This window comes from Ornithorhynchus anatinus, chromosome 5 (genome assembly GCF_004115215.2).
Source record: "Ornithorhynchus anatinus isolate Pmale09 chromosome 5, mOrnAna1.pri.v4, whole genome shotgun sequence".
In the NCBI taxonomy this organism is placed as follows: Eukaryota; Metazoa; Chordata; class Mammalia; order Monotremata; family Ornithorhynchidae; genus Ornithorhynchus; species Ornithorhynchus anatinus.
Window position 1 is genome coordinate 29,384,054 of NC_041732.1, and position 22,969 is coordinate 29,407,022.

General features: G+C 40.0%; 1 protein-coding gene across 2 annotated transcripts in view; it reads left to right on the forward strand.

Annotated features, from left to right (window-relative positions):
• The window catches only part of LRRC28 (leucine rich repeat containing 28), a 107,817-nt gene that overhangs the window by 77,444 nt on the left and 7,404 nt on the right, over nucleotides 1–22,969 (forward strand). For both annotated transcript variants that reach the window (XM_029064904.1, XM_039912302.1), the window contains exons 8-9: nucleotides 13,804–13,979; nucleotides 15,998–16,157. In XM_029064904.1, the coding sequence (XP_028920737.1) occupies nucleotides 13,804–13,979; nucleotides 15,998–16,157 (336 nt within the window). The remainder of the gene's footprint in view (nucleotides 1–13,803; nucleotides 13,980–15,997; nucleotides 16,158–22,969) is intronic.

Genomic DNA, 22,969 nt, shown 5'->3' on the forward strand with positions numbered 1-22,969 from the left:
TGTTGTATGACCTTGGGAAAGTCATTTTACTACTCTGCCTCATTTTTCTCAACTGTAAAATGGATATTCAATATCTGTTTTCCCTCTTACTTAGACTGTGAGCCCATAGGGTCTGTGTCCAACCTGATTAACTTGTATCTACCCCAGTGTTAAAGACAGTGCTTGGCCTATTGTAAGCACCTAAGAAATGCCATAAAAATAACAATAATAATCTACCCAAGTGCTTAGTACGGTACCTGGTGCATACATAGTAAATGCTTAGCAAGCACCACAATTATTTTTTAATTAAATTAAAAAATATTACATAGACTTGATTGTCAGGATTCCTAGGTTCTAATTCCTGCAGCAGCCTATTTATTGAGCACCTACTGTGTGCAGAGCACTGTACTAAGCACTTGGGAGAGTACAGTATAGCAGAGTAGGTGGACACATTCCCTGCCCATGACAAGTTTGCAGTCTAGAGGGGAAAGCAGACAATATAAATAAATTATTGATCTTTACATAAGTATTGTAGGGCTGAGGGTGGGGGGAATAAAGCTAATTAAGCGATGCAGACAGGCGTGGGAAAAGAGGACATGAGGATCTAGTTGAGAAAGGCCTCTTGAATGACACGTGCTTTTAATAAGGCTTTAAAGGAGGGAGAGTGATTGTCAAATATGAACTGGGGGGGGGCGGGTATTCCAGACAGAGACAGGATTTGGGTGAGAAGTTGGCGGTGAGACAGACACGATGGAGGCAAACTGAGTAGTTTGGCATCAGAGGAGTGAAGTGTGTGGGCTGGGTTGTTGTAGGAAATGAGAAAGGTAAGGTAGGAGGGAGCAAGGTGGTTGAGTGCTTTAAAGCCAATGATAAAAAGTTTCCGTTTGATGCTCTGGTGGATGTGCAACCACTGGAGGTTCTTGAGAAGTGGGCTAAGAGGCGTTGATAGGTTTTGTAGAAGAATGATCCAGGCAGCGGAGTGAAGTGGAGAGAAACGGGAGCCAGGGGGTCAACAAGAAGGCTGATGCAATAATCAAAGCAGGACGGGATAAGTGCTTGGATCAGTGGGTTAGTAGTTCACCTTCACTCCCTCAATAACTTCATCTGTAAAGAACCACAGTGGACCAGATCCTTTTGAGAGAGGAAGCTGTTCCACGAATGTAAATTCAGTGAGGTAGCCGGGGGGCAGAGACGGCATCGACCCGGGGCAGAATCAGGAGAGTGGCCAGTGGTCTCCTTGCCAAGCCGTCACCACCTGTTACCACATCCTGCCTTAATCCATTGCCGGATCCATCCCCACAGTTTAGGGTGAGTCAGGAAAGCAGGGCTTCAAGCCAACGAGTGGGAAGCAGAGATGCACAGCTGCCTTAGCAGCCATTAAGGTTAGAATTAAAAGCAAAGGGCAACATCAAACTCCCATATCATACAGTACAGGGGTAGAAAAGCCATTGGGAATAGAGGAGGGGGAGGAGGGAGTGGAAAAGGGAAATAGCTGAGCTCCAGCAATTGGCTACATCATTGGAGGCAAAGCTTAACGTACACTGGCGTGAAGTGTTGGTGTAGGACATTTTCCCAGGTGGCACAATTGTGGAAGTGTTAGTAACCTGAGGTGCACTCGTATTACATTGCTGACTCAAATCCAGGTCCTTTTCGGCTGTTCTTGTGTCACTCTTCCTCCGTCCCGACGTCTGTTTGTTTTTCTCCCTAAGTGTTTAACCTTGGGATTTTTCTAGTTGAATTTCATGCTATTTTTATAGAATACTTTTTCTCGTTTATTAAAACACTTTGAATTTTATTTTCGCTTCCCAAAGTTTTAGAAGGCCTACCCAATTAGTGTGGCTGAGGATGTTCTTAGAGCTTTAGTTAATTGATAAAAATAATGGATAGAACTGATCCCGGGACCCGTGAGCTTCAATTAAATGATTAATTATGGGTGTTTTTAAGTACTTACATCTCAAAGACTGTTCACAGTGCTGGGGTAGATATAAGTTTATCAGTTTGTTCTCGGGCCTTGTCCCACATGGGCTCATAGTTTAAAAAGGAGATATTTAATCTCCATTTTACAGATGAGGAAACTGAGGCACAGGAAAGTGAATTGACTTGCCCAAAATCACACAGCAAATAATTGGCAGAGCCAGAATTAGAACGCAGGTCCTCTTAGTCCCAAGGCCATGCTCTTTCCATTAGGCCACGCTATTTCTCATATTATCCTTCTCTCCTCCACTACCCCGGTAATTGCTACCAATCAGTGCCGATTACCTTTTAGATACGAATCTCAAGCTAGTTATACACTCACCAAGCAGCAATATTCAAAAATATTCAATGTCCTAGCTTATTGATAAGAATGTATTATTTGGAATGGGATGAAAACCTTACTGAACTGTGATAATTGCCATAAACAATTATGAATATGAAACTATTACAAAGTAATCACATTTTATTTGGCTCAAATTCATATAAAAAGCCTACTTGAATGGTTTGACTTCTTGAATGCAATTACTATTAAGCTATTAAATTATAAAATTGTAGAAAAGATTATTAAAGAGAAATTACCTTGGAAAGGTACATTGTTTAAGTACAGCTCTTCCCTCAGTACCAACCGTACTGTGATTTCTGACTTTGTGCTTTTATTTGGCACTTTTCATCTCTAAAGCACAATGTGTGTACATGCCAATATATATTTCATCAACTACTGTGTAAAAGCAGCATCTGTTGTTTGGGGAAGAGAGAATGTTGTTTGGTGGTTAGTTCTGCAATTTAATGATCCTGAATGTAGTTCTGTGATTCAGCGATCCCAAATTTTGCTCTTTCTTCTGTCACTGACTTAGTCACTGACTGAGTCTTTAGATTAATAACAGTGTTTCAGTTTTCACTATATCGACCTAGGGATAGTGACCCCAATTCTCCCACCCCTGTGAGTGGGTGGGGGGCGGTTGGGAGGGGGGAGGGGGCTGTTGAAGGAGGTGTGGAGGGGAGGGGGTGTCCAGAAAAGGCACTGTAGGGAAGAAAAGTTTATCTTATCTCTTCAAATGGTTCATGGACACTGGGAAGCAACCACTGATATGCAGGGCCATTTTGGGGGTTTGCAGGGATGAGGTAGGTGTTGTCCCCTGTTGGAAGAGTACAATTCAACACAGTTAGAGGGGCTTTCTTAAAGAGCCTTCTCCAGGCATTAGGCGTCAGACCAGTGTGAAATAGTTTCTGTTTTGGCATCTCGCATGGGACCTGAAGACCCTAAATCCACATCTCACTTCTGCTGTACTCAGGAGCTCCAGGATGGGTCTGGAAGCATCAGAGTTCAGTATGAATTCTTCTGGGATCTCCACAAATCCAATGAAAGGCTATGGGGGTGTTGAAAATCCTAGTAACCTCACTAGGCTTGAGGCCCTGCTGGGCCCCAGACTCAGGAGGCCCCACTGATTCAGCAACCCCACCCACCTCCATTACGTACCTGCTATAAGTAAGCCCTCCTAAATCATTACTCCACTACCACACATCTTCCACCACCACTTTCCTCCTCCACCTCCATTTCTCATCCCCCACCTCCAATTCCCATTCCTCCACCTTCACTCCCCTTCCACTGCCTTCCCTCCCCATTCCCGACAATACCCTGCCGTTGCCGCCACCATCTTCCACCACCCAGGAGGCCTCTCTTCTGGCATCTCCAGTTTCCTGCTGCCACGACTGCCTGGCCCATTATTGCCACAGGGCCTCATGCTACCGCTGCTGTAGCCGCAGTCACTCCTGTGCAAGCTGGGGCTAGTGATGCAGCCACTACAAGATTTCATATCCCTGCTGCCTTTGCCATAGCCTCAGGGCCTTCAGCTGAGGTTGGAACCGCCCCCCAACTCCTGAGTCTGCTACTGTGGCCACACACAGTCCCACATGTGGCTCACAGTCTTAATCCCTATTTTACAGATGAGGTAACTGAGGCACAGAGAAGTTGTGACTTGCCCAAAGTCACCCAGCCGACAAGTGGGGGAGCCAGGATTAGAACCCACAATCTCTGACACCTAAGCCCATGCTCTTTCTACTAAGCCACGCTGCTTCTCACGCTGATAAGTTTATACATGTGTGGCAAGTCCCACAGAAGACCTTATATATGACCATATCTGCATGAAACAAACTTAAAGGATGACAAATATTCTTAGGACTTCAAAACAGTATTGTGGGGCTGAAAATAGGGGTTGCGCCATAAAATTTTGTCCTCTTGTTTGCCTCTTGATTGTCCCAGGACTCCATTCAAAAGTCAGCTGCTGCCACTTTCTTTGTGCGGTGACCATCAGTGGAAAATACTCAGTGGAAATAGTTTTCCATCCCTTGCTTCAAGCTGTCTGTTTTTTCAGTATGTTTACTGGAAACTTTGCACTCTTCCCAGCCCACCACTGCTAAAGCCAATCCAAGCAACAGTGGAGTTAACAGGGAATGCAGGAAGCTAGTACATGAGGGGAAGTGGAAGCATAAAATGCTTTCTTGTCAGTGAGGCAGGTTGATACCATAATCTTGGGGTAGGTTTGAAAGGCATAACTAGTAATACTAAAAATATGGTTCTTGTCTAAGGGATACGAAGTCTGTTAAATTAGTGTAACACTTGGTGGTAAGCTTGATTTATGTACGTTCAGATCAGCGTGGGCTAATGGATGGAGCACGGACCTGGGAGTCAGAAGGTCATAGGTTCTAATTCCGCCTCCACCACTTGTCTGCTTTGTGACCTTGGGCAAGTCATTTAACTTCTGGGCCTCAGTTCGCTCATCTGTAGAATAGGGGGTTAAGACCGTGAGCCTTATGTCAGACAGGGACTGCATCCAACTTGATTATCTCATATCTACCCCAGCTTTTAGAAGAGTGCCTGGCACGTAGTAAGTGTTTAACAAATGCCATCATTATTATTATTATTACTGAAATATTACCTCATAAAACCGGTCCCACACAGATGCAGCTGTTGAAGTGAGGATGTACAATCTATCAATTGTATTTATTGAGTGCTTACTGTGTGCAGATCACAGTACTAAGCTCTTGGGAGAGGACAGTAGAACAGAGTTGTTAGACATATTCCCTGCCCACAAGGACCTTACAACCTAGAGAGAGGAGCTTACAAGGAGGAGGGTGGCAATATCTATATCTATATATATATACGATGTAGACTGTAGACTGTCTAGAGTGTAAACTAATTGTGGGCAGAGAGTGTGTTTATTTTTATATTGTACTCTCCCAAGCGTGTAGTACAGTTCTCTGCACAAAGTAAGCACCTAATAAATACTATTGAATGAATGAAATATGATTAAATATATTAGTGGCTATATATACTGAATATATTCATACAGATGTCATTTCATCTGTATATATGCATACAAAAACATCACAATCACTCAGAAGCAGATAGACCAGAGATGATATTGTCATTGATAAACATGTGCTGAAAGAGAGGACTAGAGATAACAGGAAAATGAAAATGATTTAGATAGGGAGGCAGCGAAGAAAAAGTGGAGAAAGAAGATGGTCAAAGAAATAAGAGCTCTTATTACACTTCATTGTTGTCCTTGTGTTTTTATGTTGTTTTGCTATTTTTAAATTTCAGTCTTCACATATCCTTCTGACTCCCTCCTTCTCAGTGCCCCTACCACCCCCTCCACAGACAGAAACATACACTCAATCTGCTTATTCTGAGATTGTGAAACTCTTAGGGGTCAGTGCTTAGTACAGTGCTTTTCGCAAAATAGGTGCTTGGTAATTACTATTGAATGGATGAATCAAGAATGAAACAGAATAAAATAAAGAAACTGGAAGCTTCGAGGAGGCAGTCTTTATTAGTGGAAAGGGCATGGACAGGCATGGGAGTCAGAGGACCTGGGTTCTAATCCCAGCTCCACCTTGTGTCTTTTGTATGACCTTGGCCAATATATGTGCCTCATAACATGTTATTTCTCTTAAGCTGTGAGCCCCAAGTGGGACCTAATTATCTTATATCTATCCCAGCGCTTAGTACAACAATTGGCACATAATGAGTATTTAATAAATGCCACAATTGTTAAAGAAGCTGTACTTGAGTACAGAAGCAACAATGCATAATGGATAGAGCTCGGGCTGGAGGAGTCAAAGGTCATGGGTTCTAATTCTAGCTCCACTTGTCTGCTGGGGGACCTGGGCAAGTAACTTCACTTCTCTGTGCTTCAGTTACCCCATCTTCAAAATGGGAATTGAGACTGTGAGCCCCACTTGGGGCAGGGACTTTGTCCAACCTGATTTGCTTGTATCCACCCCACCACTTAAAACAGTGCTTGGCACATAGTAAGCACATAACAAGTACTACAATTATTATTGTTGTTATTGCTTTCCCATGGGTTTTCCTGGAAATTTCCCAATGTATCTTGGGAAATGTCAATGCTACCATCTTAAATTTGACCTTCCCCTGCTGCCCTTGAAATGAGGTTATACCCTATTTCTTAATACTTTATCTCAGGTTAGGTTCCAGGGCTTTGTCCAAGTAAAGCTTGTAAATTGCACAGCGAAGGAGCATTGCTAGGAATAGTCCACAAAAGGTCCACTGAAGACTCATAATTGATTATCATTGAGAGAAAATATGTGAATCCAAAAGAAATTAGAGTATTATTCAGTTTAATTCCTTTTCATTTTATAAAAATTGACAACTCTGCCATTGTACAATAAAAAGAACTCTTTCTCTTTAAACTTTTATATTGCATTTACTCTGTCAAATAAAGAAAAATTGGCGCTTTGAAAATAAACAATACCTTGGAGTGACCTACCAATTTTCCAATTACCAGTGGGTGTCACTATATACCATTGGTGAAGTTACTCTAAGAGTGATGAATATGAAATTAAAGTGGCTTTAATCTTTGTCATATTAATCAATTTTCTGCCTATGTAAAGTAAGAAGAAAGTTGTCCCAAATAAGATTATTGGACTGGTGAGGCAAAAATAGCAGTATTGTATTGTATTAGTATACTAACAGCATTTCATTTTGGCTCATTAGATCTGTTTACTACTATTATTAGGGCCAAAAAAAGATGAGATGTGAAGAACATACCTTTTCATATTTTAATATTTGTCTTGGATCCACCTAATAATAATGTTGGTATTTGTTAAGAGCTTACTATGTGCAGAGCACTGCTCTAAGCTCTGGAGTAGATACAGGGTCATCAGGTTGTCCCACATGAGGCTCACAGTTAATCCCCATTTTACAGATGAGGTAACTGAGGCACAGAGAAGTGAAGTGACTTGCCCACAGTCACATAGCTGACAAGTGGCAGAGCCAGGTGTCAAACCCATCACCTCTGACTCCAAAGCCCAGGCTCTTTCCACTGAGCCATGCTGCTTCCCCTAAATGCCATGTCGTTCGTTACCTCCTGTCATTATTTAACAGATTCGTAGGTTTTTTTAAATTCCATTCTGTGTAATGTTCTTCGTGAAAAGTGCCTTCAAAAGCAATAAAACATGCTAACAAAATATCGTATCCTGTTTGTCAGTAATCCCTCCCTCAAGATCAAAAAGAGAGATTTAAAAGGCATCGATGCTGTTCTAAATATGTGGTGGGATTATTTGCTAAAATCCTCCTCTTCCTTTCCATCCAAACTGCTACCAGGTCAATACAAGCATTTATCTTATCCCTCCTTGGTTATTGCATTGGCCTCCTGGCTGACCTCCCTGCCTCCTGTCTCTCCCCACTCCAGTCCATACTCCATTCTGTTGCCTGGATCTTTTTCCTTCAAAAATGTTCTGACCATGTTTTCCCACTCCTAAAGAAACTCCAGGGTTTGCCTATCCTCCTCCACATCAAACAAAAACTCCTCACCATTGGCTTTAAAGCACTCGATCACCTTGCCCCCTCCTACCTCACCTTACTAGTCTCCTACAGCCCAACCCACACACTTTGTTCCTCTAATGCTAACCTTTTCACTGTGCCCCGATCTCATCTATCTAGCCGCCGATCTCTCGCCCACATCCTGCCTCTGGCCTGGAATGCTCTCCCACCTCATATCAGACAGATAATTGCTGACCTCCCACTTTAAGGTCTTACTGAAGGCACATCTCTTCCAAGAAGCCTTCCCTGACTAAACCCTCCTCTCCTCTTCTTCCATTCCATTCTGCATTACCCTGACTTGCTCCCTTCATTCATCCTCCCTCCCATCCCCATAGCAAGTATGTATATATCTGTAATTTATTTATTTATGTATATTAATGTCTGTCTCCCCCGCTAGACTCTTTGTGACTCCAAACTCTTTGTGGGCAGGAAATGTGTCTATTTGTTGTATTATACTTTCCCAAGTGCTTAGTACAGTGCTTTGCCCACAGTAATCACTCAATAAATACAATGGAATGAATGAATTATTCTCCTAATCTAGCTGAGGAGCCACTTCTCAACAATGTTTAGGTCTTGTTGCCTCAGTCCCAGATTTGAGAGTCTATCCAATTTTTTCCATTTCTTCCAAAGTACTAACCTGGAACTATTCTTTTGGATTTAGAGTAGTTTCCCAAGGTGGGTGGAAAGGGGCAGGGAGTAGGCAGTGGAAATGGACTGGGAGTGGAATTTCCTCTGCCTGCTCACCCCTCCCCCAAAAAGACTATCCTGGTCCATCCCTGCTGTTAGTTGGACCTGCAAGCTAGGAAAAGGGGAGGATGGGGACATGACAATAGCTGCTGCTAAAGTTAAAAGAAAAGTTAAAAGAAAGAACAGAAATACTGTACAAGACAAAGGGATTATAGGGAGTACCAGCAAGACGGTGTGAACAATTTGAACATGCAGAGTGGGAAGGCAGGACTGCAATATCATTTTTACTCAACTATAATGCTCATCTGTCATTCAAGTTGGTTCTGAAACAGATTGTAATTTATAATATGTAAATGTATTGGAAAATGTACCCCCATGATGCAACCATACCTGATTCTACCATATTTTCAAGAAACGTAACCTGGTTGTGATGTGGATTTTGTCTGTACTGGGAAGTACCTTAAAATGTGTTGTACCCGGTGATTGATTTTAAAGGTTTCTAGAGGAGTTGCAGTGAAGATAAATAAAAAGTCCAAAATCATTCCAAGCAATGTTTTTTCATACTGGATTTTTTTCAGGTTCCAGACAGTGAACTGAACCATTTCTCCTTTTCCCCAGGCCAAATTTTAAAATTTTAGTCAATTTCTTTTATTTCCCCTGAAAGAGGTGGACAGGGAATGTGTCTGCCAATTCTTTTGTATTGTATTTTCTGAACACATAGTAGTGTTCTCCACACAGTAAGTGCTCAATAAATACAATTGATTGATTGATTTAAAAAAACACATTTTAGTGACCTGCATTTGACATCGGGTTATATTGACTGTTCTGACTAATCAAATGTGTTGGTAGGTTGACCCTCATCTCAGTATTTAATTTGTTTCTGCAGTTTTCCTTCTGTGTCAGAGTGGCTATTATGTGCTGGATCGTGTGATATTTTTCAATTAATCTTTTACTGTTCAATCAAATTTTTTCAGGAATTACTATGTGAAGAGCACTGTACTAACTGATGAGTACCAAAGAAATGCTTTCTATTGGAAGGTCCTAGTTTCTTCCTTACCAGTTTACCTAGGCAATTGCCTGCACATCACATTCTTCCCTTTTGATTAATCTTAAGAATGTTTTAAATGAATGAATCAATGGTATTTATTTGAGCATTTATTGTGTGCAGAGCACTGTACTAAGTGATTGGTAGAGTACGTATAGATCATCTCTGACCACAAAGCTTACAGACTAGAAGGGGACACGTGTCTGTGAGGTGCTAAAATGCTTGGGATTTATTGGGACAAACCTGGCTTTATAGCTGTTTTTATATTCCATAGTAATACTATTCATATAAATAGTTTGAGGCCCATAGCTTTTTTCTTTATTCTTACATATCCACATGTAAATATTAGGGACTAGTTGGAAGTCCAAAGATAATAGTTATGGGATATTATCCAGCTATTTCCTGATGAGCTGAGAGGCAGATGTGTCATTATTGCTATTAAAATTCTGCGACTGAAAATAGAATGAAAATTTCCTTCTTATTCTAATTCACTCTGCACATCCCACAGTCTGGATGAAAACTGTCCTTACATGGAAGGTGAAGATTCAAGAATTTATAATGCATCACAAACTCCCTTTCAGTCAAATGTACTTTTCCATTCAAGTAGATTCCAAAGCCTCCTCTTCTCATAATAACTGCCACCTCACTTTTTGAGAATGAAATACACAGTATAGGAATGTACAGTAAAGGATTTTAGAATATTTCTGTGGAAAAAAAAGTAGTGAGTTAGGATTTTGCCCATCCAGCCTGCTATATGTTTGCTGTCATTGCTTGTCAGCCATATGGAATGAAGCCAGGGGGTGATGTTAAGGAGTAGAACTTGAAGGACTTTTAAAACATTAATCCTCACAACACTGCTGAGAATTATAGCCTTCATTTTACAAATGGATAAATCCCCGCAGAAAATTTTAAGCTTATCCAAAGCCATCGTAGGAGATGGTATGTGAATTGAGGTCTAGATCTTTTCCCCAGTCAGTGCTGAGGTAGCTTAAATCTCTGCTCATGCCCCTAGGTTTGGGGTTTTGATTAATCTTGAAGTTATTAAATCTTTCTGCAGGTCATATTTGAATAAGAATTTTCCACTGTTTTCCAGCCAAAAGGAGAAATAGTAACTTCTAAGGAGTTTTTTTTTCCTCTCCCTCTCTCTCTACACTTTACTAGAGTTGTTGAGTTTAAACTAGTCTTTCTGTAAGACTATGTGGTCATTCATATTAAAGTTGCCTCAGAGCTCCTGTTTCACAAATAATACTGAATTTTCTTTCCCTGGTCATCACCTGTCTATCCACAGATTTAGAGTTGGTTGCTCAAACTTCAGGTGTCAAGGAGCTGGGTTTTTTTTCCAGTCTCATTCTAGCTCTGATTGACAGATTGCAAATATGGGTGTTAGCAGGAAATACACCACCCCCCTGGCCCCAGTGCAGTCCTACACCAGCATAAAAGCCTATTGGGGATGTCTGTAAAAGACATCTTTTACAAATCCTACAGATTTACATGTGGTGAATATATAACACAGTTTCTCCCTCTTAGGAAAAGTGTAAACCTACTGGTATATTGGCAATCTGTGGAAATGATAACAGCCAACCAATCATTCATTCATTCAGTCATATTTATTGAGCACTCACTTGCGGAGAGTGCTGTACTAAGCTCTTGGGAGAGTATAACATAACAATAAACAGACACCGTCCCTGTCCACAACAAGCTTACAGTCTAGAGTCAGGGAGACAGACATTAATATAAATAAATAAGTTACAGATGTGCACATAAGTGCTGTGGGGCTGGGAGGGGAAAGAACGAAAGGAGCAAGTTAAGGCAACACAGAAGGGAGTGGAAGAAGAGGAAAGGGTGGGGGGGCTGCTTAATCAGTGAAGGCCTCCTGGAGGAGATGTGCATTCCATAAGACTATGCAGAAGAGGGGAGAGTAATTGTGTGTCAGATTTGAGGAGGGAGGGGGTTCCAGGCCAGTGAAAGGATGTGGGCTAGGGTTCGGTGATGAGTTGGAGGCACAGGGACAAGGTTAGCATTAGAGGAACTCAATCATTTTGAGACACTATTTCCCAGAAGGCAATTTCTAAAATCACCAAGAGTGTCAGCGCTTTGTGGGATAGGACTGACCTGTTTTCACTGTGTTCTTCACAGATCTTGCACAGTGCTTTGCACACAGTAGGCAATGAAAAGCATACTACCTCAATCTGAATATTCAGGCTGTTGTGTTCAGGATCCTTACTGGATTAGTGCAGGGCCTGGAAACAGATGAGGCAGTGGTCTCTTTCCAACCATCCTTCCACCCAGCTCTCCAGCTGCACTGTGCCATTGTGGACAATGAGATTTAAGGAGCAAAACTGCTTTTTGGTAGAATAGTTCCGCTGTTTCATCTGTTTATCACCTTGAACTGAGTCCAAGAAACATTGTTCTTGGAAGGCAGTTTGAATTTTTCACCTGCATTGCCATTCAGTTAAGGGGACAGGGTAACACCCCCCACATCCAAAATCAAGGGGCCTGGATCAGTTACTTCAGATGGCCAATCTCTGCGGACCAATTTAGATGTATTACAGTGCTTACCATCAGCAAATACTTATTTGCATGGATCAGTAATTGATGTTCTGTTTTCTTCCTGTTTTTCTCCTAAATACTCTGTCTTTAACATTCTCTGCCTCCTGTATTTGACGAAAGCTCTGCTTCTATGTGTCCTTGAATGCAAGCATGGATCTCTGGGAAAGTTATCCCCATAACTTATACCCTCTCATGGGATTTCTTTGTATAGACATGTTTCAGGCATCCTTGTCATATTGTGTAAATATTTATATTTGTGCATCCATGTAGGAAGTGTCTGATGCTTGTGTCTCTTACTCTCGATTGATTGAATGATTCATTGAGTGAGTGAGTGCGTGGTCCTGTTTCCTGAGTTGGTTTCCTGGTTGGTTGGTTTCCCTGGTCAGAGTTGGGCTAGAGAATGTCTCTTTCCCTACTCCAGGTAAGCATGGGATGCAAATAGGAGGCATTAGACCCTACTCTTCCTCCCATGCAAGGCCTGGACTCTGCTGTCTGTTCTGGCTACTTGGTAGAGGAAATCACCTGGTGGGATTCAAGTTTTACCCTTAATGTGCTAAAGTGTGGCCTCGTTGTCACCAAAGCAGGGAATTTGGGGTCTCAGTCAGTCTTGCTTTGCCCAACCCTTAAGGTCAGCAGACTTTGGTAATATCCAGTTTCTGCCTAATCTCTGACCCAAGTGTCTTCTTCTAGATTTGAGATCAATAGGCTTCTGGAATCTGTCAACACATCACTGTATTCAACTGTTTGAGCTCCCTTGAATATGTGATTTTTAAAAACTTTCTGTTATTACCTATTCAAATTAAACATAGCATATCTTTAAAATGATGTGTGACCACTGGAAGGATTGAAAACTACTCTGAAAACCCAGTGGTGACAGCAATGAAGAAGTGAAGCTGGAAATAGTCTCCGTCTCACCTTCACTTCACATTTGTAGAGCAGTAGGTTTTAAGAATTTTGTTTCCCTGAGTTTCCCTCCCACAACTGTCATTTTTGAATAGTGATTACTTTGTAAACAGAGGACTGACTGGGTTCTATGTCCCATAGGGCAGTCTGGTTGCTCCTTTCAACAAATCTGTAGAGCGCTAAGGTGAGGTGGATAAAGATTTAGCCTATTTTCCCATTTGTAGTCATATTTTTTTAAAGACTTGACCGAAAAATGTAGCAAAAGTTATCCAGAAACAATACAACTTAAGCTTGTCTTGTAGTCACATATTTCCTAAGTTGAAAATGTGTCTTTAGTAAATATGTAAACAAGTAAAAATGAGAGAGCTCTTGTAACCTTGTCCTTTAATTATGTTCATTGTTCCCCTTGTGGATTGGTTTATTTGGTATAATTTGAGACTGTAGTTCTCATTCAGCTGATATATTTAGGTGTAAATTCCAAGGAAATCCAGTATTCAAAAAATCTGCATGCTTTTTGTTCACTTTGAGGGGGGAAATGCATTTTTGTTGCCGAAGATTAGTGGTGTAAGGTAAAGGACATCTTTAATTTTTAACTGGTTGCACCCACTTGTTAAACACCTTGGGAAATATTTTTGAAAGAGCTTTATCTTCTTGCATTTGATATGAGCATGTGAGTGCACACAGTTTCCAAATCATAGATGCCCTAATACTGCGGCCACCAAATAAAGATTAGCTATCTTACATGAGTTAAATTGAATATTGATATATTAAATACCTTTTCTTTTTTGCTAAAGCTCTGTAAATGTCTTGCTCTCTTTAGCTGTGGCTCTCCCATTCAAGTTTCAGAAGCGAAGCTGCTTTCCTTCTCGTCAGGGCAGTTAACTGTTTTCCTCCCTGCGGAGATTAAGTCTATAGGGACAGAGACAGATCATGTCCTTCCTCTTCAGGAGTTAGCCATGAGAAGTCTGCACAACACCTACTATGGGTTTCTCAAAGGTAGATTGCATTTTTAAATGTATTTAATTCTATATGTAAAGATGTGATTTTGATATTTTTCGTGGTATTTTAGAGTTATGTACAAGACAATTGTCTGTTGGGAGTAGTTATATTTGGCTATGTGTCAAGGTGGTTCCTGCATGGAAGTGATTAGCACAGTGCTCAATACCTTTAAGTGCTCAGTAAATGCTATTGATAGACTCATGGCTAAAAAGTTGTGTTCTTCTTGAATTTAGATTGTATTAGAAATGGTCTTTGGTGAAATGGAAAAGAAAAGAAATGTTCAATCATTGGTAATTCTGTTCATGATGGCTGAGCTCTTTGATTTCTGCCCCAGATGAAAATCTTAGTTGCAAGCTAGCTCATGGTTCCTCTGCTTCTGTACCATGCTACCCACATGGGATGCTTGTGTTTAGTTACAACTTGGGAGATTTAGGTTTCAGAAGAGATAAGTGTAGGGAAAATAGCCATGAAGAATGGGAGAAGATGGAGTCGTACATTAGGAACAATGACGAGCCTTGGTCTTGAGATTTGGGGCCCAAGAACCTGTGCAGAGGAATTGATTATAGTGCCTGTGGCTTGGGCAGCACCATTCTCTTGTTTTCAACACAATCAAGTTTCCCGTAGGACAGATTTAAGTAATTGAAGAGGAAAATGTGAATCAGTTGAGAGCCCTTTTTATATCATCTACTTTCTTTTGATTTAGAAAACAATGCAAAGCAAACATTGGAAATTAACACCTTAGCTCAATGCAATTTTTAAATAATTGAAGATAAAATAGGAGCAGTGATGCATCCTTTATGGAATTTTGAACTCTGAGATACAGAATTAGACACATTCTCAATTAGAAACAAGAGAGAATAGTGTTGCCTAGAGAATTAGCCCCTCACTGTTGAGAGTGAATTTGGAGTAAGTTTCATTTCTCAGGGGTCACCACGCTTTATTTTGGAAACCTGATCATTTATTCAGCAAAGTTGAATTTGTGTCCATGACAAAACTATACTAATATGTAGTGCTTATAAAGTTCCTCCCATTTGTTCTAATGAATGTAGCTAGTACCAGATTTCATGGAGAGAGGGATGTTTATTTTAATTTCTTCATTATTTTTTTAACTTCATGCAGGGTATTTTAGTTTTAGCCTATTTTTAAATGCATAGCAGCGTGGCGCAGTGGAAAGAGCACGGGCTTTGGAGTCAGGGCTCATGAGTTCGAATCCCAGCTCTGCCACTTGTCAGCTGTGTGACTGTGGGCAAGTCACTTAACTTCTCTGTGCCTCAGTTCCCTCATCTGTAAAATGGGGATTAAGACTGTGAGCCCCACGTGGGACAACCTGATTCCCCTGTGTCTACCCCAGCGCTTAGAACAGTGCTCGGCACATAGTAAGCGCTTAACAAATACCAACATTATTATTACTTATTAGCCAAAATTCATTGGTTGCTACTTATATTAGAGAACTTGAAAGGCCCTATCATTTGGTCTTCAGTCCTCCAGTCCCAGTCTTCTCTTTTTTCTTCCACTTACTGAAGTTGATGAAATCCTTTCTTGATGACCTATACAATTTTATACTTAAATGGACTTATATTAACATATGAGAGCTTTAATTAATGAAGGTAATACAAACCAATATATTTATCTTATTACTATATTAAAAAGAGTGAATTTTTGTTGGCAAACTTGCTAAATATATATATATATATGTTTCATGTAGTTTTTTTAGATATTTTTATTTTTATCTCAATTCCACATCCAATGTATCATTTTGTATCTAATATTATAGCTCATTTACTTTTTATCCTTGCTCATAGTAAACTTTGAACAGCTTTTATTGAGAGTTTTTAATTCCCATCAAGAGACAACAAAAAGAATCTTTCTTAAAATTCCACAAACATTTAGTATTGAACAAACAAATGACTTACGTTATCAAAACCATTCAAATTTACAAAGAAAAGCTTCATTCAATTGAAGTGTTTTGTTCAACTTCTGTGCCTAACTTTGGTTTTTTTGTTGTTGTTTTCTAGATTTGAACTTCTTGTCTCCAATCTCATTACCCAAAAGTCTCTTGGAGCTGCTGTATTGCCCTCTGGGACACTGTCACCGATGTAGCCAACCCATGTTTACTATTGTCTACCCTAAGCTCTTTCCCTTGAGAGAGACTCCAATGGCGGGGCTGCACCAGGGGTAATTATGCTGTAATGTACAGTGGGCTTTCAAACCTTAGTTGGGGTCAACTGGGAAAAACAAAGCACAGATATAGAGAATAAAGAGCCTTTTTGGAGCTTAGCTCTTAACTATCCTTTTCAAAGTGTACAAATCAACGTATTTCACACGTTTAGCCAGAGGTCACATTTCTTGACATTTGCTGGCTTTGTTGTATACAGCAGTCTTGAAGACTACACTGTGTGCAGTAGAATATTTACTGTGTTCCTCATCTCCATATTTGCACTGTTCATAAAGCCTCCAGGTACTGAATTGTACCAGGAATGAAAAAAATAAAATATCCTATTATATAATGAGACTAAAGCTGCTCTCTCTGTAGTAGATGTTGCTAAGAGAACAGTGTATGGCTGATCAGATAATCCACCCCCTGTTTTTTTCTGTGTTTTGAATCTTCAACTCTTCCAAATGGCATTCACTTGCCACTTTCTATTCCTTGGCATGCTGCCTTGAAATTTGCTCTGAGTTTTCATTATGTAAAAAACCCACTGATATCTTTGTAAATAGAATTAGACCTATAACACATTAAATATGAAAAGGACCCTGAAAATATAAGGATTGTATCCTCTGAATTGTCCTGATTTCTGTAGGAATTTGTGTAATGTTTAATTACCCCAGCTTCATGAGTGTTTTCCATTTCATTTCTGAGAGATGGGAGGAAAGGAAGGAAGAATAGAGTAAGTATTAGGTTTTTTAAAGTCATAGCACCTTTTTTTAGGTATATGTTTCTACTGAATGGATCTTTGAGCATTTTTTACTTAAAAATATTGGACAGAAAGTAAGTTCATCAGGATTCTACAGAATTCTCATCAAATTTGTTTATCTGCTAAAAGAAAAAAAAGGAAAAATTGAAAGTAGCTATATTGTCCTTAGAGAAGTGGCTGAAATGGAGGGGTCAAATGAAAGAACAGTAAAACATACACTATCTTAGATTACATATACTAGTAATAAATAATTCAGTAAAATTACTATTTACTGAGTCCTAAACCTCTCAACATTTCTATGAGGCAGGGCAGTATTTTCATATCTGTTTTTACTGAAAAGGAGATGGAGCCACCAACCTGTAAAGTGGTGTGCAGAGGCCCACACAATAAGTTAATGGCAGGGCTTGGGTTAGAAATTGAGAATCTGTGGCTTCCATTTCAGTCCACCGGGCCCTGTTACTGCACATGTTACCATGGAGATGGTAATAAAAGCATTCACTGCAGTTTCTCTCTTGGTCATTTAGAGTACTTTCTTTGTGATTAAAAAAAGGGTACTCATTTTGAATCTTCAATGCTGACTCAAAATGAAGTTAATTTTTTCTTCTGTTGTATCTTGCAGATGGTCCTCAGGATATTAATTTTTAAAATTACCTTTTTTTGCTTATGATAGAATAGTTTGCATTTCCTAATATCAATTAATGTGTCAAGCTGGCATTTGGAAAAAAGAATGAACATATGGGATACTCTTCCCAAGTAAGAAGTTCTAGAAAATTGTTGGCTTCAAACTATATGAAACTCACAGAACAAAATTGAAATTACACAAATTAATATTTATATAAATAAAAGTAAATGCTTAGTGTAACTTGGATTGGGAAACCAATTTCTGCAGAAAATGCAATGGCCTCTGGCAAATAGACACAAAAATCAGCTAGATGCCATATGCCTTCATTGTTAGCACCACTTTTCAGAGCATACTGTTTTTCTTGGGACTATTCAGTTATTTTATCTTGTCCTGCTATTGTTCCATTGAAAAGTATTCTTTCTTCCTCTCACTGTAGTCCAAAGACATTGCTTTCTCCTGCTTCTAAAATAATTATGGTATATAAGTGCTTACTATGTTCCAGGTACTGTACTAAGTGCTGGGGTCAATGAAAGATAATTAGGTTGGACATAATCCCTGTCTCACATAGGACTCACAGTCTTAATCCCCATTTTCCAGGAGGTAACTGAGTCACAGAGAAGTGAAGTAAATTACCAAAGTCACACAGCAGACAAGTGGAGGATCCAGGATTAGCCGGGTCCTTCTGAGTCATACGGTTGAATGAAAGAAAGGCTGAGTCCTGGGGGACCCCGGTCCTTCCACCCCCTTCTCCCCCACCCTCACTGCCTGCACTGTACAAGCATATTCTACAATTCAACCCTATTACATTCCTAGAAAATTGTAGTTGTATCCTGAATGATTGAACCGTAGGCTACATTTTCCTAAAGACTTTCATTCTCCATCTAGACTGTAAGCCCATTTTGGTCAGGGAAAGTATCTACCATCTCTGTTATATTGTAATCTCCTAAGTGCTTACTACATTGCTATGCACACAGTAAGTACTCAGTAAATAGCATTGATTGATTGAATAATGTTATAAATTAGGATCCATTTCCAGAACCTCAGGAAAAAAAAATAAAAAAACCCCTTCATGTCCTATATACTGTAATGATAAAAGTCACTAAATGGTTGGGTAACATGTATTAAAGTAATTCACAGCAAAACCTTACACTATTAAAAATGAGGAATTGTAATATAATTATGAATCTATAAGATACTGCAGAAGTAGATGTTTGTGCTGACTGAGAGTGACATTTCAATTTCAGTGAAGTATCCAGTTTAGACTCCTGCTTTCTTTTTTCCTTCTCACAAGACCTTGTAGCACTGTAAATCGCTGTGATCTCCTTGATGCACCTGTGATATTTCCATCACTTCAGAGGAGATGTTGCCCCTCATTTAACCCCTGGTTGAAGCCACTGCAGGGCAGTCCAGAGCAAAACCACTTGTGGCCTTTTGATCACCCGGGCCCATTTGGAGCACAGTCTGATGGGGGAGATGGGTCTTGAATTCAAAGAACCAAGCAAGGATTGTATTACCTGCTGGCAGCCTGGAAATACCTACAAAGACAACCTTTCCCAATTAGAACTGCACCAGAGGCAAGGAGGACTTTTATCTAGTTAGGAAGAGCTCCATCTAGTGTGCTCCAATAATGTCCAGGTAATCTGCCACCACCATCCATGGCACTGTGCTAGTCTCCCTCCTCCTCCTCCCCTCCCCTCCAAAACATGCGCTCAGGGACATTTGGGGAGGTAACTAATTGCCTCAGTTCCTTCCTGAAAGGAGTAGCATCCTCTTCCCAGAGTAGTGAGTTCACACACAGACCCCCTTCATTATAGCAAAGAGATATTATAGTTTTTACTCTATACACAAAACTATTCAAGTCAGACTCTTAAGGTTTTCCTCAATTGTGAGTATGGAAGTTATTGGCAATGGTACTTAGGCAGTAGAGACTTTAAAAGGCAATAGAAACTTTAAAACAAAAACCTGGTTTGACTGCAGACTAGTCATAGCCTGATGTCTTTAATTTAACCTAGATTATCTCATAGATTAGCAACATCCAAGTATCTTTTCTCTTTGGTAGAAGGCCTTCAAGTTGATTCCTCAGCCAAGGCAAATGTCTTCAGTTTTGAGGAGGTGGGCAAGAGGATGTCTGTTCCGTTTTTCTCTCCTCCTCTTCTCTCCCTCTTCTCACCTCTTCTTAGTAGCAATTCTTCCCCAGAATCAACTGGGTTCTAGCCAGTGATATTATCAGATAAACCGGCTCCTCTATGAGTGGTTGACAGGACAAATGGATTTCCCCATATGGCTTTGCACCTCCTGGCAGTTACCTTCTGCTCTGTGCAGTCCCAGACCATCACAGCACTTTGAAACCCTCTCTTCTTTTTGGTCTTCTTCAATTATACTCATAAATCCATCTGCTTTCTTGGAAATTGATTTAAGATTTTTAAAATTCCAATATTTTAGGTGGTGGCCAAGGAACTATAACTTCTCATGCATTCTGGCGTCTTGCATAATGCGATTGTGGAAGTTCAATGATGTTCACATTGGTTAACAGTCTCTCCGAATGAGATGGTATTAACTCCTCAACGTTTTTTTCCAATGATATTTTTTAAGCATTTACTATGCTAGGCACTGTATTAAGTTTTGGGGTAGATACAAGGTAATTGGGTTGGACACAGTCCATGGCCGACATGGGACTCACAGTCTTAATCCCCATTTTACGGAAGAGGTAACTGAGGCACAGAGAAGTTAAGTGACTTTTCCAAGGCCGTAAGAGCCAGGATTAGAACCCAGGTCCTTATGACTCTGAAGTCCATGCTCTATCCATGGAATCATATCTATTGTACTTATTGAGCGCTTACTGTGTGAAGAGCACCATTAGGCCACATTGCTTCTCATATATAGTTCTAAATTTGGGTGGCTATTGAATTTAACGTATTATTTATCTGCTCAAGAGTTTCTTAGTTGCCTTCAACGTCTGATACAAACTGTGGACAGAACTTGCTCCAAGACCATTGATAGTTGATTACTTAATCTCAGCCCAGGTGAGGAGTGTACCAGAGAGATTAATTTATTTATGGCTTAGCCATAATGTTAGGATCAGTCAGGCGTATATGTGAGGTAATACATCAACAACAAAGATTGTATTTTTGGAGAGGTTTACTGTGGGCAGTAAACTTATAAGTAGACTTGTGAAATCTGGTGGTAATCACTTCATCCCTTGCTAACTTACCAAAGATTGTCCATATTAGCAACCAGGCTGTTAAGCCCCATACAAATCTTATTAAATAAGATTGTCCATATACTTTTCCAGTTTAATTCTTCCTCTAGTAATTCAATTACATTTCCCTTAAATTTGTCTCTCAACCCTACGCTGCACCATCTCTCTACTGAGTGATAGTGCTCTTGCTTTGGATTTGCTCCCTTTTTTCACCCCTCCCTTAGCCCCACAGCACTTACGTACATAATCTTAATTTATGTATATTAATATCTGTCTCCCCCTCTAGATTGTCAGTTCATTGTGGACAGGGAACGAACTCCGTTGTATGCTCCCATTATATGCTTCTGTGTGCAGAAAAGTGCTCAGTAAATACGATATATTGAACCATAGTTCACCACTTTTCATCTTCCTTATTCTTCATGTTAGTAGAATCAGTGACCGCTAGAAGCTTAGTGACACCATATGCAATATTTTATTATTCTAGCAAAATCGAAGATAGAGTTGTTGTTCTAAAACAAAAGTTCTGGAAAATTATTATTCCAACTTTAACTCACAGAATATTTTATACAGCAGGCTGGTTCTGACAGCCTGACACTACTGATGGCGAGATTTTTATCCATGTGAGTAAGTGTGACATATGAGCAACCAGCAATCCCCTCCACAGTGTGAACACATAAAGGTCGTGCTTTGCTTTGCTATTGCATTTGTGATTTCCAGTCCCTGGATCTGCAGTATATGCTGCCATAGCGTACTGGAAGTGTTAGAAGCTCAAATGAAAAAGAACCACCCCAGCTCTAAATACCTCCAACAGACTAGTGGGTCAGCTGCTTTTATCCCCAGTACTTCCCAGGCATGTTAAGTGACTTATGATTGTGCTTCATTGTATCTTTGACATTATTTTTCTATCCTCTATACTTAAAGTAAGTAACCACAATTAGCTCATGGTACCATGCCTCATATCCATCCTCCTGCCGTATCTTGTACAGCAAGTCTGTATTATGATGAGCATTGGAATACAGAACTTCATTTTTATGCCAACTTGAAGCATAGTGCTAAATTATTCTCCCAAAAGATTCAGTTTTTTATTTAATTTTATATCCGCTTTTCATTAGAAAGCACACTAACCATAATCATTTCTGAGATTTTATGTTATTTGTTAAGCCCTTTACTGTGTGTCAAGCACTGTACTAAGCACTGGGATAGATATAGTAAGCACTCAATAAATATGATTGAATATAAATTAATCAGATTGAACACAGTCCCTGCCCCATATGGGGCTCACAGTCTTAATCCCCATTTTACAGATGAGGTAACTGAGATACAGAGAATTTAAGTGGCTTGCCCAAAGTCACACAGCAGACGTGGCAGAGCAGGATTACAGTCCAGGTCTTTCTGATTCCCAGGCCAGTGCTCTATGTGCTAGACCACGTTGCTTCTCATGGCTGAATCACCAGTGAAAAATCCCTGGTTGGATTTAGAGATTCCTGAATGGAAGCTGGCACATAACTGATATCTTCACACTTATTTTTTGTCCACACTTTGCTGATTTTGAGAAGTGGTTCAGAATCATTCTCTTGACTTTTGGGTTTGGGTGTTTTTTTTCTCAGCAGGGACCGAGGAAGGCCCAAAGAGTTGATGAACCCAAGTGAATTCCCCAGAGTCACTTAGAGCCAATTTTACCACGCTTTCTCCCTATGAACTAATTCTTTTGCTGGTAGATTTTCCAGATGGGGCATCCTGATTCAAATCTGAACAAATCTTATGTGCTGCCTTGAGTTTGTATATGAGTCAGGAATATGCTTTTTGTTTTTAGTCAAGCAATGAAAATATAAAGGAAAATCCCTTATTTCTTCAGTCGTATTATTCGCAGGCTCTATTTGTGTCAAAATTATTCATTTAAAAAATGAACAGTATCAATCAATGGTAGTTATTGAGTGCTTACTATGTGCAGAGCACTGTACTAAGCTCTTGGGAGAATGTAACACAACAGAATTAACAGTTACATTCCCTGCCCATAACAAGCTTACAGTCTAGAGAGGGAGGCAGACATTAATTTGAATAAATAATTTATAAGTTTCCCATCCTAGGTAATGGTTGCTGAAATGCTCTTATGGCTGTCACTGTAACTAATAGTATTCTTAGTTATTTTCTAAACTACCAAATTTTATGTTTTAAGAAATTGGATTTGGGAAAATTCTCCATTCTTGACTACATCACAAACTTCCATTCTACACATATCTTCTTTGAGGTT